Below are 16,445 nucleotides of genomic sequence, written 5' to 3' on the forward strand. Positions count from 1 at the left end.
TGTCATCAGGGGCTCAGCTGGCTGTTGGACCTGACATACCCAGGCTCTTGTCCCCTAGAATGAGTGTCTGGTGACCTACATGAACAGGGGTACAAGGGCAGCCAGAGCTGTAGACAGCTGTTTATTTCACACCCAGTGACCGCTTCGCTTATATGCACTGAGAAACGTGAAGTTATTTGACTTGGTTTTAGAGAGATAGAATGTGGCTGTTATTTATATGGCGTACCAAATAGGAATTTACACTTTTAATGTCATCTGTAATTTTACCTTGCCCAAAGTGTTTCCTGTCTCTCTAAATAGCATATCATTGGTAGGTTAGGAGTTTGATTTTGAAAATTGTTAGATTGAAGCATCTTTATATAGATTAAACAGTAATCAAACAAAATTCTGTTTAGTGAAACCTTTTCAAGGTACAGTTCCTGATCTGATTATATGTGGCGATATGACACACAACAAAATTCAAATTCCATCAAAGAATCTGGGCATTTTCCTAGAATTAAAATAGGATCTGACCTGAATTTTTATATTTATGCATCTTGAAACCCCTGAATTTGTGACTGGTATCCTGAAAAGATTTCTAAAATTGTCCTGTATTTGAAATTAAAATTCATTAATTTGCTCTCAAACATAATTGGGTTTAATATTAAACATGAATAAATTGATAGCTTTGTTCATAAACGCAAAACGCCTGTGTTTTAGCTATGAAACCCTTATTGTTGTTTTTATTCCTTGCAGTGGTGGTCAGAATATAACCATGATGGGCAGAAATTTTGATGTAATTGACAACTTAATCATTTCACATGAATTAAAAGGAAACATAAATGTAAGTCTCCAGCTTCTTTGTAACAATAGTTGTTTTCAAGGATGGTTCTATTTTCATCACACTATGCTTTGTTGGGGGGCATTTTTTATTTCTGTGACTTTGGTGTTATAAACTTTTACCTATGCTGTCATATATACTATCTGTGCTAGAGTGGAAATAATAAAACCTTATCCTTGTAGTTGAGTATTTCTAGTTGCAGCAATGAGGAAAGAGAAATGAACTTGATACAATAAGACCTGACATTTTCTTTTTATGTGTTTTGTGGCAAGTCACCTTAATGAGGAAATGCTTATGAATATGTGTGAAAATTCTTCGTGAAAGGTTAAGGTGTGATATAAAAAATTGCATTTCTGTGAAGAGTAGGTGGTGGTGTTCCCATTGCACAGAGAGAGTTGGGGTTCACAGAGATTAGATGACTTGCAAAGGTCCCAGAAATCTTGTCATGTGCTTCTCCTTCTCCTCGACCCAATTTGTTCCCTACCATCTGATGTCACCTTCTCTTCCCTTTCATCTCCCCACAGCAGAAATGGTAGGAGGGGTCTGGCTTCCACCCTTGCCCAGTTCTCCCACCAGTGCCTCTGGATGGAGATCTTCTAGAGCAGGGGTGTCCAACCTTTCGGCTTCCTTTGGCCACATTGGAAGAATTGTCTTGGGCCTCACCAATATTAACGATAGCTGATGAGCTAAAAAATGTTTGTGCATCATTTCTGTGATACCCACCACTACAGATAAGCAAAAAAGTCCTCACATTCAAAAGGCTGGACACGGCTGCTCTAGATGGAAGCTTCTGATGCCAAGAGGGGAGATGAGGGATTTCACATACAAGTCAGGCCTCCAAGTGTACTCGCACACACTTCTAAATGTCCTTCCCCATTCTTTCTTCCCCTTTTTCCCTCTCCTTGATGAGATATGTGAGGTGGCTGCCTCTCTGGGGCCCTGCCTGACCACTTCCTGCCAAGGCTGACGTGCTCCCTACTTGGGACAGTGTGGGTTCAGACCCAAATTCCGGGGGCCTCCTGATAGGCCGTCCTCACAGCCTTGTCGTGCACACATTCGCCTGCTGACACGGTTCAGAGCCATTTCCAAGCCTCACACTGTATCTGACTCCAGGCCACATCTCCATGGTGTGAACACCTCCAGTTGAATGACTCATGTAGTTTGACCCTCTGACCAGAGGCATTGCCTGAGTTTTTCGTGGACTTACTGTCCCTCCCACTTGCTGTTCCCAAATCAAGCTGAATTTTTTGAGCACCTACTGCAGGCAAAACATTTTGCTGGGTGCAGGGACAAAAGATAAGTGAGATAGTCATATTGCCTTCATGGAGGCGGGCAGCAAATCTACACTGGGACTGAAAGTTGAGGCTGAGTGTGGTGGCTCACGATTATAATCTCAGCACTTTGGGAGGCCAAGGCAGGAAGACTGCTTGAGGCCAGGAGTTTGAGACCAGCCTAGATAACATAGTGAGACCCCATCTCTATAAAATAAAAATTTAAAAAGTTGACAGCCCAGAGTATCATCAGGTTCTAGGTCCTCTGGTTCCCTAACTGTTCAGAAACCCTGTGAGTCCAAGAAGACACCAGGTATTTTCACATGAAAGAGAAATTAAACATGGATGGGATGAAGTATGCCTGCAGTATGGAGTGGGCTGGGTAGAGCAGGGAGGTGAGTTCAGGTACAGAGGACAGAGTCCTTGCAGGCCCCTGCTGGGAACGTCACTCAATCCTGCTTAGTGGGAACCTAGAGGGTGGGTCGGGAATGAGCAAGAAGGATAGCTGTAAAGCTGAGTTGGGGCCACAAAAAGCGGCATCAGACTGAAAACTTGCCCTTAATTCTGTAGGCAGCAGGGAGCCACTGAAGATCTCTGAGCAGGAAGTGACACAGGTCTAGGTGCACTGGACTCACACTGGACCGACACAATTAGTGACGATGAAAGCAGTCAGAAGGTTACCAATGGGAAAAGAGACTATGCAGAAAGCAGTAGACTAGGGAAAGGGGAAAATTCTGACCTAAAAGGCTTCGGTGTCCTGTCTTGAGTCCTGGGAAACCACGAGAAAAGAAGAGAGTGTCCAACCCCCAGCAGGGGCCAGCTCCTGAAGCGCTTGTTGCTGCTGAATCACTCTTTGTTGGGGAACCTCCTGCAGGGCGGTTATTATTTTGGCAATGGTGCACAGCTGAGTTTGGAGAGGCAGGAACTGAAGAAGGGCTGGGAGCCCGGTGAGGATGCTCATGCCAGTGCAGGTGTGTCGGAGACGTCTGCAGTCTCTCTGGGCTGACAGCAGGTCCCTTTGGGCTGTGGTTAGCACAGCAGGTCTCAAGTGCTGGGGCATGGTGAAGCTAGAGGTGACCAGCTTGTCTTTATAGCAGTATCGTTAAAGGGAGAGTGGGGGTGACATCATGGGAGTGAGAGCACAGAGGAGGAAGAAAAGAGCACCTAGGACTGGTGGCAAAGCTTCATTTTAAGGAATGAAAGACAATAGGATGGGCCGTGAAGGTGGCCCAGAGGGTGCTCAGAAACCAGTGAAAAAGAGCAAATCGCATGGTGCGAGTTGGTCATGAGTACAGAACTGTACAGTCTTGAGGATAATGAGGTTGGGTGATCCTCTCGCCGGCAATCCTTCTAGAAGGCATCTTCAGTAAGAAGCCAGTCTGCTAGGAGTTAGGGTTGCTGAGGCAGTGGAGACAGTGGTTTTCATCCTGTGGACAGAAATGTGAGCAGGAGATTCCGGGCTGTAGAGTTTGCAAAGATGTGAAGGGAAAGGAAGGTTGTGCTTGTCCAGATCTCAGCTCTTCACGTCCTATTTTCCCACCAATTGCCCCTTCCTATTGTCTTTTTTATGCTCTAGTATCAGGGGGTGGTGGGGATGGGGGAAAATACTTTTTACCACCTGACAAATTTCTTTTTATGGGTTATCATTGCTTTTCTGTAGAATGTTTGCCATCCTCCCTTAACCCAGCAGCCTCCTCTGCCTGTCCTTTACACCTAAACAGGACAATATATTTCAATATATTTATGTTATGTATTTACTAACTTTTTAAATTTTATTTTTTTAATATATAGAGAGACAGGGTCTCACTATGTTACCCAGGCTGTTCTCCAACTCCTGGACTCAAGTAACCCTCCTCCCTCAGTTTCCCAAAATGCTGGGATTACAGGCATGAGCCACGTGCCCAGCCTATTTATGGTTTTTTTTGTTTTTTTTTTTTTTGTTTTAATCCTGTAAATCAGGCCACCTTTTCTGCATTGTTTTCAGTTTTCATGCTTTTCATTTCATGGGGGACGCATTGTTCCTGTTTTCTGTTACGCCTGAAAAGGCTTTTCCTTCTTGTGGCTAGTGACTTCTGCTAAGGCCCTGCAGGAGGTTCCCCCAACAAAGAGTGATTCAGCTGCAACAAGCGCTTCAGGAGCTGGCCCTTGCTGGGGGTTGGACACTTTTCTTTTCTCGTGGTTCCCGAGGGCTCAGACAGGCTGACCCCAAGGACACCTAAGCCCCTTGGGTCAGAATCTTCCCCTTTCCGTAGCCTACTGCTTTCAGCTTAGTTTCTTTTCCCATGGCATAACCTTCCAGCTGCTTTCATTGTCACTCATGATATCATAATATTCACTAGCACATTTTGAGTGCTTACTGTGTGCCGGGCCCTGTTCTAAGCATGCATAATCTCATTTAACGTAGCCCTCATTTAATGTAATGTAGGGTTAAGTCAATCCTGTGAGGGAGGTAGTATTGCTGGCCCCATGTTACACATGAGAAAACAGAAGCACCAAGAAGTTAAGTTGCTCAGGTCACTTAGCTCTTAGAGATCAGAGCTGGCATTCATTCACAAAGTGACCAAAACGTTCCTTTCTTTTCTCCAGGTCTCTGAATATTGTGTGGCGACGTACTGCGGGTTTTTAGCCCCCAGTTTAAAGAGTTCAAAAGTGCGCACGAATGTCACTGTGAAGCTGAGAGTACAAGACACCTACTTGGACTGTGGAACCCTGCAGTATCGGGAGGACCCCAGATTCACCGGGTATCGGGTAGAATCTGAGGTGGACACAGAACTGGAAGTGAAAATTCAAGTATGTTTCTCTTTTTTCTGGGTGGGATGTTGCCCCGCCCCCTTGACCGGAAAGGTGTGTTTATGCTTGTGAGTTTCTACACGTGCTCTGACTTCTCCATCTTCATTTTATTCTTCACAGAAAGAAAACGACAACTTCAACATTTCCAAAAAAGACATTGAAATTACTCTCTTCCATGGGGAAAATGGGCAATTAAATTGCAGTTTTGAAAATATTACTAGAAATCAAGATCTCACCACCATCCTCTGCAAAATTAAAGGCATCAAGACTGCAAGCACCATTGCCAACTCTTCTAAGAAAGTTCGTGTAAGTGACCTGGCAGTCCCACCTGCTGTCTTTACCTGATTTTTGTGATAATTCCTTGGCTAAACCAGAGGCCAGAATGGAATCTTTCGTGGATCTTCAGATCCTCACTTTAGATAGAAGATAAACAAAGCTGGTACTGCTAGCCCAAGCAAAATAGCTCCAAAATATCTGGCTGAATCCATCCGTGTGCTTGTTTGAATGTCAAAGCATTGGACACACCATTGTCTATAATCCTAATGAGTCTTGATAGCTTTTGTTCCAGCCATACATTTATACAGTAGCATCTGCAAGCAAAATCTCTAGACCCATTGACAAATGAGCTGTCACTCCTTTCTCAAATGCGGAGGTGACATGTCTTAGCAGAAACCCAAAACAAACAAGGGCCTCTTCAGCACACTCTGGGTAGCATTAGAATCAGATGGAGTCAGATAATCTCTGGGTCACAGCCTGCTTCCTTCACCATGAAGTCATACTTTCTGTGATTAATCTTTTCCCAGATATGTTTGGGGGACCCGTCACTGCTATATTTATGTCCCATAATAAAGATGTGAGACCACTGAGAAGGGAAACAGAAGTCACCCTTTATAGTGTTCCTGCCATATGAGGCTCTGTACAGCCTATATAAATTCTTTTTGATCTATTGTCATAAATAATTGGATAAAAGACAATGAAAAAGAACTTCAGACTGGAAGGCAACAACAAAACTGTGTTCATGTCCCAGTGGCTCCAGTTAATAGCTCTGTGGCCTTAGGTAAATCACTTGAGTTTCCTGAGCCTCTCTTTGTCCATCTGTATGGTAAATGAGGGTAATAATAAGTTTTATTTATTTTGTAGACAGAGTCTCACTCTGTCACCCAGGCGGGAGTGCAGTGGCGCGATCTTGGCTTACAGCAACCTCCGCTTCCCAGTTTTAAGCGATTCTCATGTCTCAGTCACCCAAGTGACTGGGATTACAGGTGCACGCCACCACGCCTGGCTAATTTTTTCTATTTTTAGTAGAGACCGGGTTTCACTGTGTTGGGCAGGCTGGTCCCAAACTCCTGGCCTCAAGTGATCTGCTTGCCTCGGCCTCCCAAAGTGCTGACATTACAGGTGTGAGCCACCGCGCCCAGCCAATAGTAAGTTTTAAAACAGGAATAACAACTGGGCTGGGAGAGATAAGTCATGCCTATAATTCCAGCACTTTGAAAAGCCAAAGCAGGAGGATCACTTGAGCCCCTAGAAATCTGGGCAACATAGTAAGACCCTGTTTCAAGAAAACAATAAGGAACAACAACTCAACTCACCAGTGTTTCCACCTTTCCTGTTAGTTGAGAAGAGCAAGTGTTAGCATTCTTCATCCGTCATGACATAGCTCCTGAGAGCCTATGCCGTGATGGGGACAGACAGAGAATAAAACAGACAAAAACATCTGCCTTTGTGGAGGTTCCCTAAAGAGACACAGCATGAAGAATATAAATAAAAATTGTGTTACTTGGTGGCAGTTGCTATGGAGAAAAAAAGCACCAGTGTGGGGGGGGGGGGGGGCCATGCTGCAGGTTTTGCAATGGTGGGTAGAAAAGGGCTGCTTGTGAAGGTGATATCTGTATAAGGAGGAGTGGGAACAAGCCATGGGCTATCTGGGGTAGAACATTCTAGGCAGAGGGAGCAGAGGTTGCAGAGGTCCTGAGGCAGGAGACTGCCTGGCGTGTTTGAAGAGCAGCAAGGAGGCCAGTGTGACTGCAGTGGAGGGAGCAGAGCAGAGGCTTCCGAGGTTAGAGAGTTCGCGGAGAGAACAGGAGATGACTAGGACCTTGTGGACCATGGCGAGGGCTTGGCTGGTGGGCTGGGGAAGGCATGGGAGAGTTTTGAGGAGGGCGCCATGAGCTGACTTATTCAGATGACGTCACGCATTTAGTTATGACAGCCTACCAAGAGGCACTCCCAACATCCCATTTCAGAGATGAGGAAAAAGGAGACTGGATGTGTGTACCTAACCCAGGGTTCTATGGCTGAGATCACAGGTGGCAGAGCTGGGATGGAGAGCTTCAGCTATCTGGGTCCAAATCCATCCTCCAGCCACTGTGCTCAAATGCCTCCACGGGGAGCAGCATGGGTCCAAAGATGGAAACACGCCTTACTACTTGTATGTACCTCAATGAAATAATTAAGCTTCATGTAGAGTTTTTCCCTTGACAAGTTTCACAAAATATAACCAAAAAAAAAAAAACGCTAAAACTGCAAAAATCCCTCAGGGATGATCTGATCAGCACTGACAATCTGGTTTTTGCCACAGAATGTTTTATTCAAAATAGGATGCCAGGTACAGTAGCTCACACCTGTAATTCCAGCACTTTGAGAGGCTGAGGTGGAAGATCGCTTGAGTTTGGGAGTTCGAGACCAGACTGGGCAATATAGTGAGACCCTGTCTCTACAAAAAATTTAACAGTTAGCCAGGTGTGGTGGTGTGCACCGTAGCCCCAGCTACTTGAGAGGCTGAGGTGGGAGGATCACTTGAGCCCATGGTGAGTTCGAGGCTACAGTGGGCTATGATCACACCACTGCACTCCAGCCTGGGCAACAGAGCAAGACCGTGTGTCTAAAACAAAAACAAAATAAGCCCTGCCTGTAAAAAAGATAAAAATTGAGTTTCTCCCTTAGAATAAGGGGCAGGGGCTTCTTGCCTACAGGTTACTGCCTCTTTATTGCCCCCACTCCTGCAACTTAAAACCCCCAGAGCAAAGAGGGCCAAAATTAAGACTCTGAAGGTGTAGTCCAGCACACGTCAACTGACATTTCAGGAAACTGAGGCACAGTGAATATTCTGGATTTGCCCAAGGACACATAGCCAATCTGCCACAGAAATGAGAGTTGAACTCAGATATCCTACCCAGCTCACTGCTTCTTTTTGTATTGTGAAGCCATTTTAGGGGGGAAATTATGTAAATAAATACAGTCCCCAACTCAGCTGGGTCTAATGACATTCTTTGTCCCATCAGGTCAAGCTGGGAAACCTGGAGCTCTACGTCGAGCAGGAGTCAGTTCCTTCCACGTGGTATTTTCTGATTGTGCTCCCTGTCTTGCTAGTGGTTGTCATTTTTGGTAAGTGCCCTGTTTAATGTTGTCAGAGAAATTATTCCCTGGGGCCTCTCGCCAGGCAGGCAGACTTTCAGCTTTCAGGGGCTGTTTGCTTCAGTGAAGTATAAATGGGTGAAAGCCCAAATCAAAACTTTGAGAAACGAATAATAGGTACATGCTGAGGGCTTTCTAAACTTTTCTTTTGGCCAGGCGTGGTGGCTGCTGCCTATAATCCCAGCACTTTGGGAGGCTGAGGCAGGTGGATTGCCTTGAGGTCAGGAGTTCAAGACCAGCTTGGCCAACATGGTGAAACCCCATCTCTACTAAAAATACAAAAATTAGCCGGTGTGATGGCGGGAGCCTGTAATCCCAGCTACTCGGGAGACTGAGGCTGCAGAATTTCTTGAACACGGGAGGCGGAGGTTGCAGTGAGCCGAGATCGTACCACTGCACTCCAGCCTGGGGGACAGAGCAAGATTCCATCTCAAAAACAAACGAACAAACAAAAAACAAATTTTTTTTAAGGTTGCTTCATTAATAGAAGGCTGGATTACATAGATGGTATCTTGGGATTTGAGGGATATAATCTACTTTGCTTCTCCATTCCTTCGAATTGTGGTGACAAATGTTCATTTATTTAATTCTCTAAGAACTTCTCTGGGATTTTGGGCTCCCAGGACTTGGTTATTTCATCCTGACCACCCCCCACCACCTACCACCCCAGTCTCATCCCAGTCTTGATTTTCTGGGCAGAACCACACTTTAGAAGTGTGGTCATGCCTGGGCACAGTGGCACACACCTGTAGTTCCAACACTTTGGGAGGCCGAGGAGGAAGGACTGCATAAACCCAGGAAATTGAGGTTACAGTGAGCTATGATCATGCCACTGCATGCCAGCCTGAACAACAGAATGAGGCCCTGTGTCTAAAAAGTAAACACTTTTTTTTTTTTAAATAATCTATGTCATCTCTTAAAGTGGTCCCAGGCTCATCCACACACCGTGAGCCCATGGTGGTTGCTCATTGGCTACATCTGGCCCACCAATATATTTTGTTTTGCCCATGTAGCATTTTCTAAAACTATTAAGTAGCTTATAACATTTAAAAATTAGTGATTCACATTTGGAAACATCTCTTGAAAATGTGAAAGATTTGGATCATTGGATCCCAAATTTCTGTAGCATCCGTTGAATAGAGCTGAGTAGCAGCTATGCCCTTGAGAGAGGGAACGTGCTCCCTAGGTTTTGACCACAGTTGCCACCACTCCATATTGTCTCCACCTAGGCCATTTAACACATCTGTGTAGCTGATATCTGCAGCCATTTCGTTTGTGACTCTGGTTCTGAGCTGCTTGTCATTTGAAGTCTATTTTCTCTCATCCTTCTTTGAAAAAGGAAGTCTTATCCACCAACAAATAGCACTTTGGCCGGTGGCTCACGCCTGTAATCCCAGCATTTTGGGAGGCCGAGGCAGGCAGATCACGAGGTCAGGAGATCAAGACCATCCTGACCAACGTGGTGAAACCCCATCTCTACTAAAACTACAAAAATTAGCCAGGTGTGGTGGCACGTGCCTGTAATCCCAGCTACTCAGGAGGCTGAGGCAGGAAAATCATTTGAACCTGGGAGCTGCAGGTTGCAGTGAGCCGAGATCGTGCCACTGCACTCCAGCCTGGCCAGAGTGAGACTCCATCTCAAAAAAAACAAAAAACAAAAAAAAACACTTTGTATTTCTTGATTGAACATAGGTATTGCCTTTCTGAAATTTGATGGCTAGTCCAGGCAGTGGCCAATGTCTCCTTCCATACACTCATATATTCACTCATTCATCCCTGCATCTATTCACCTGATGTTCATCCAGCACTTGTTATATTGCTGATACCTGTGCAAGTCTCTGGAGCTAGAAAACATGAGCCTTTGTGTGCATGAGTCAGTGTTGCTCAAACTGAGGTCTGAGGAACAATAGTCCCAAGTGACTGTCCTGGAAAAGGAGGTTCCATGGTCAAGTAAGTTTGGGAACCACTACATACTCCACCCTTTCTTAGACATGCACAACGCATGTTATTAAGACTGTTGACTTTATGAAGTAGTCCAGTGAAGAGCTGTATTTGTTTCCTCCAGCATTATTGGTAGCAGAGCCCATCTATTATGTAATTTCTTTTTTTTTTTTTTTTGGAGAAAGGGTCTCTCTTTTTTGCCCAGGCTGAGTGCAGTGACACGATCATGGCTCACTGCAGCCTTGACCTCCTGGGCTCAAGTGATCCTCCCACCTCAGCCTCCCAAGTAGCTGGGTGGGACGCCAGGCATGCACCATCACACCCATCTAATGTTCTATATATTTTTTTTTTTGTAAAGACAGAAAAATGTCTTTCTCTGTTGCCCAGGCTGATCTCAAACCCCTGGCCTCAAGCCATGCTCCCACCTCAGCCTCTCAAAGTGCTGGAATTACAGACGTGAGCCACCGCACCTGGCTGTAATTTGTATAAGTGAGGAGAAGCTTCCTAGAATAATGATGGTTGATTGTTGAATACCTATACTTTTTAAATAATACATTCTTAATGCTTTTTATGAGTTACTTCTTATAATCCTCCCAGCATCACAGTGAGATAGGCACTCTTACAGAGAAGGCAGCCAGGCACTGAGATGCTGAGGAACTTAACCCAGGTCACACAGCTAGTAAATGACAGAGCAAGGACATGAACCCAAGAACCGAACTGGGTTGGTTTATGGCCTTTGCAGCACAGTTAGAAGCAGTAAGGAGGTATGGGAGTTCCTTGTGGTTCGCTCATCATGTCACCTCATTAGCTCTATGCAGGTTTGGCCCATGTAGCCAACTGTGGATCTGCAGTTCCTTTCTGCATTTGCAGCACAACTTTATTTCTCCAGGGATGCTTACAAACATTCAAAAAGAATGGAACAATGCAAGTGGCTGCAGCTGTGGGGAAACTTGGCTTGTTCCATTACATTTCAGCCAACTGGGATCTTTGGTTACAAGTGAAGGTTATTTGATTTAGCTTTCACTTGTAAAATGAGTAAGGTTTTGGGTTTTTTCTGTTGCATTTCAGCATCTTCCTCTTCAGAGTGACCCCTCACTGGGAAATTTTCTTTTTTATAAGATCCAGCTCTTCAATGCTATTTTCTAGTTTCATTCTAGCTCTTGCTCTCTGTCCCTATCTGGTTTTTTTGTTATTTGTTTTTAAGAACTGTAAAGGTTGCTATTTGTTTTCATTTTTGGTTTTTGAGTGAACATGTCCCTCTAATGCAGCATCTCTGTCTCTTAGCGGCCGTGGGGGTGACCAGGCACAAATCGAAGGAGCTGAGTCGCAAACAGAGTCAACAGCTAGAGTTGCTGGAAAGCGAGCTCCGGAAAGAGATACGTGACGGTAGGCTCTAAAATTGTATTTGTAGAAAAACAAGCCTTTTATATTTATATTTTTATTTTTTTACCCTTACATGGAGATGGCCACAGTAATGAGAACTGTTTGTATAATAGAAGACAACGGAACAGCAGGGCCTGGACCTGGCTTTGCATTTTATTTCAGCTCTTCTCTGCAGCCAACCAAGTCATTATCTATTGTTTCTTCTTTAATGAAAACCAAGGTCATACCCTGTGTTAGACAAAACAGCAGAAGATCTTATCCATTGTTTGTTGAGTTAAAATATTGCTCTTGGGATTCTGTTTTGCAGGCTTTGCTGAGCTGCAGATGGATAAATTGGATGTGGTTGATAGTTTTGGAACTGTTCCCTTCCTTGACTACAAACATTTTGCTCTGAGAACTTTCTTCCCTGAGGTAAAAGAGCATTGATCATATTCCGAAGGTTGAGTCTTGAATAATAATGAAGGTGCTTGTTGCTGTTGTCAAAACAAGTGTTTGCTTCCAAGGCAGCTATAGATAATATGCTTGGTACAAAATAATGGCTTGAGTTTGAGCAGAGCAGGGAGGAGGGTAATTATTAATTGCATTGATTAGGGTATAAAACAGTGATGGGTCACTGGTGATTATTCTTTGCCCAGTAACAAAAACCTAGGAGGGACAGAAGCTCAGAGTGATGGTTTTTGCTTTCTTTTACTCCCAATGTAGAACTGAATGTGTAGCTGGGAAGTGAGCTAGTTTATTTAAAAATCAATAAATTGTGAGCTAGCCAATTTGTTGTGTTTATCTGCATGACTTACATTGCAGCGACTAGATTATTCACTATTACTTCTCAATTGGAAAGGAAAAATACTACCGGTCAAAAGGGAGGAAAGTAGACATGGATGGAATTGGAGTTGAAAACAGGCATTTTTAGCCATGTAAAGTTCTTATGGTTCTCTTCGGTAGTTTTTCTTCAGCTGATCAGTTCGTATCATCCTCATTTAGTAGACATAGATGCACGAACTGATTAATTCATTTGTTCTAGGGCTCTGAGGAGTCATCTACTTAACCCTTTGGGTTGCTGGTCTTACCTATGTTCTCACGCCTCCATTTTCTCACCCACTCACTCAGCCTTCTCCATTTACCCTCCCAAGTCTTTGGCGAGGTACACTCATCCTGCGTATCATCACTGCCACATCCTGATACCCCAGCTCCGCCATCTTGCCCTTCTTTTTTGCGATCTGATGACCACATAGAGGCCCAACCTCTTAAACACATCAATACCAACGATCACATTTCAATCTAGACTTCTAAGCAATGGCTGATACCTCTCCAGGCCAAAGGAGAGTTTGTATCACCTTACCAGAAGCTTCTCCAAAACAACTGGCCAGGAGCCTAGAGTTCAGAAATTCAGAGACATGCAGTAAGCAATTTCCAGTTTCTCTATAATTCTAGAAGAGGACACCATGATATGTAATGCAGGGTCTGGAGGTTGGAATGCCTTCATAAAACACCTGCCATATTTTTTGGTCCAAGCCTTAGTGTTATAAATCAAGAAGGCTGTAAATAAGACTTCAGCTTTTTGTGCTGGTGAAGTTTGTTTCCCTTAACTTATCCTCCAAGAGTACCGAGGCACTGAGATCTGCCATTTGCCACCTCATCCATTTCTATGGCAGAACATCGCCTGGGGAGGGGAATTCGATTCCCCGAATCAGGATGACTGTGCGGGACCTCTGCAAAGGTTGCATCACGAGTCCCATTTCTGAGCTATCTGAGATCCCCATTAAGAATTTAAAAGCAATAAAATAACGGAGATTTTTGACTATCAACATGAATGCTGTGTGGGCTTTTACAGTTAATGATTGCCCTTGAGTGCTGAATAGAGTGATCTGTGGCCTGAGAAAAGAAATGTTCTTATCTTCTAAATTTGGTAATCAAGAACAAGATAGAGTAATGAATGTAAAGGAACACTGTTGCAAGTTGAATGTTTCCAAAAAAAAAAAAAAAAAATCCCAGGAACAATGCTACCTTATTTTAGAAGAGAGATAGTTGCAAAGGAGCCAAACTGATTTAACTCAGTGTTATGTATAATCTTGAAAAACAACTGGGAAAGCCATAAAAATTGAGGTCAGAAGTTGTTTAAAGGAGAGAACCCAGGAAAAAAACACGCATAAATTTGTCAGAACCCTTTCAACAAGACCTAAGTCAAAATTGAATTTATAATAATTAAGAAAAGATAGAACAGGGAAACACATCATAAGAAGACAGTGCCACTTGAAATGCATTCCAGGCTGTAGATAAGTCCTGGTATTAATTAGGCTCTTTATGGATTGATCGGAAGCCAAATCCTCTAGGCCTGGAGGTTGGGGGCTGGGAAGGGGGAGGATTTGGGTGTTCAGCACCTACAAAAAAGCAACAGGCAAAATCCAGAGGAGATTGTAGGTTCTCAAAGGAGGCCAGGGTTCTTTGCTCTGCCTGTTGGTTTTGGCTTTTAGAGCCTTGCTTTTTATTATATTGACTCTTCTTCGCTTTGCATAAAATAGGAGAAGAAATAAGGGTAGGCAGAGGATCTAAGCTGAAGAAAAGGGAAATTTGAATGAAAGGAGGAAACAGCCTTAAAACACAGAGAGCCACGGGTCCGGGCATGGTGCCTCACACCTGTAATCCCAGCACTTTGGGAGGCCGAGGCGGGTGGATCACTTGAGGTCAGGAGTTAGGGACTAGCCTGGCCAACATTGTGAAACCCCGTCTCTACTAAAAATACAAAATTAGCCGGGGATGGTGGTGCACACCTGTAATCCCAGCTACTCGGGAGGCTGAGGCAGAGAATTGCTTGAACCCGAGATCGAGACCATCCTGGCTAACACGGTGAAACCCCGTCTCTACTAAAAAATACAAAAAAATTAGCCAGGCATGGTGGCGGGCGCCTGTAGTCCCAGCTTCTCGGGAGGCTGAGGCAGGAGAATGGTGTGAACCCGGGAGACAGAGCTTGCAGTGAGTTGAGATCGCGCCACTGCACTCCAGCCTGGGCGACAGAGCAAGACTCCATCTCAAAAAAAAAAAAAAAAAAAAGAATTGCTTGAACCTGGGAGGTGGAGGTCACAGTGAGCTGAGATTGCGCCACTGCACTCCAGCCTGGGTGATAGAGCAAGACTCCGTCTCAAAACAAAGAAACAAAAACACACAGAGAGCCAGGGTGGCACTTCAGTATTTATGATTAAGAATCAACCTGTTTCTCCTGTCCATTTACATGAAGTTGGTTCAGCAGAAAAATATTAAGAACTAGAAAATGCAAACCTAGGGTCTAGGGGTTTTTTTCAGTTTGTTTTTTGGGACTTTCTTGCTTTTAACTAGGGGAGGATATGGCGAAAAGAGTTTTAGGTCTTTTGCTTGGGCTAGCAAATTTGAAACTATGAAGCAAAATTCTCTACAGAAGAAATTTACTTCACAAGATATAAAATTAGCTCAAAGTTTCTATTATCAAAAAGGAAGAAAAACCTGAATGTTTTCAGTTTAGAGTCTCATTCTGTGGACTCAAAGTATTGCTTAACATACTTTTAAAGTTTAACCTTTAATTTTTAATAAGATTTATGGTACACTACAAACCCTCGAATTTTGAAATTTCTATTCCAGAGCTACCTAGCATTTAGAAACCAGTGGGGTAATAGCATTGTGGTCTAGTTTGCTATAAATTAGGAATAAAACCAGTAATGATAACTGACACAAGGCACTTACTCTGCACACATTTTATTTTCACACTAAACCTCTGGTGGGAACCATTATTGTCCCCATTTCAGAGATGAGGCAAGTCAGACACAGAGAGGTTAGGTAACACATCCCACGTCATGTGATCAGTATGTGATTAAAACCAGGACTGGAACCCAAGTAGTTTGGTCCAGATTCTATACTTTTAACTACCCCCTGTTTTCAGTATCATTGTGTATTGAAACCGTAGATGCTACTTAGGTAAGACTTGTAAAACTTAGCAACGTAATTTAGTCTTTATCTTTAGAAGGTAAATTGCTTGAAGAGCGGTCTGATATTTGCATAATCTTCATCAATGACCCCTCCTTTAACTCTTAAATCACTTCTTCTAAAATGTGAGATGATACCTTCATCTACCAAACCTAGGACTGATGCCATGATAATTATTCTTGGAGGCTTTCGGAATTCAGTGGCGTTTCTTGAAAGCTGAATTATTATTATATATTAGAGAATATGCAGCCACCATAAACCCAGAGGCGCTTCAGATTAGCAAATAGTGTCTCTACTTTATTAAAACGGACTTGGGTATTATAACAAAAATACACTCTTCATTTCCTTTGGATGTTATGAATAATAAAAGTGTCTCCTTCCTCTCAGTCAGGTGGCTTCACCCACATCTTCACTGAAGATATGCATGTAAGTCTCTGCGTTTTCATTTTTAGCCCAGTGACTGCCTGATGTTCATAGTGTTATCATCATTATCATCTCCATGATTATTACTTTGAATTTTTATTGTGGTTTTTTTGGATCATGAATTCAATATTAAATAGTTCATTGTCTTGGAAAACCCATTGTGGATCTACTTTCTAACCTTAAACTTACATATGATTTTGTATTATACTATATATTTTTTTTCTTTTTTTCAGAACAGAGACGCCAATGACAAGAATGAAAGTCTCACAGCTTTGGATGCCCTAATCTGTAATAAAAGCTTTCTTGTTACTGTCATCCACACCCTTGAAAAGCAGAAGAACTTTTCTGTGAAGGACAGGTATTAGTCCATTCTCCGATGTTTTAAAAGCCTTTAAGAAGAGAAAATCAGGCTGGGCATGGTGGCTTATGGCTGTAATCCCAGCATTTTG

General features: G+C 43.5%; 1 protein-coding gene across 1 annotated transcript in view; it reads left to right on the forward strand.

The window, feature by feature from the left end:
* Nucleotides 1–16,445, forward strand: part of PLXNC1 (plexin C1) — a 158,664-nt gene that overhangs the window by 93,661 nt on the left and 48,558 nt on the right. The window contains exons 12-19 of the mRNA XM_025402584.1: nt 736–823; nt 4,678–4,881; nt 5,002–5,187; nt 8,166–8,268; nt 11,524–11,625; nt 11,930–12,033; nt 15,961–15,999; nt 16,230–16,354. Of these exons, the coding sequence (XP_025258369.1) occupies nt 736–823; nt 4,678–4,881; nt 5,002–5,187; nt 8,166–8,268; nt 11,524–11,625; nt 11,930–12,033; nt 15,961–15,999; nt 16,230–16,354 (951 nt within the window). The remainder of the gene's footprint in view (nt 1–735; nt 824–4,677; nt 4,882–5,001; nt 5,188–8,165; nt 8,269–11,523; nt 11,626–11,929; nt 12,034–15,960; nt 16,000–16,229; nt 16,355–16,445) is intronic.

Source organism: Theropithecus gelada, chromosome 11 (genome assembly GCF_003255815.1).
Source record: "Theropithecus gelada isolate Dixy chromosome 11, Tgel_1.0, whole genome shotgun sequence".
NCBI lineage: Eukaryota > Metazoa > Chordata > Mammalia > Primates > Cercopithecidae > Theropithecus > Theropithecus gelada.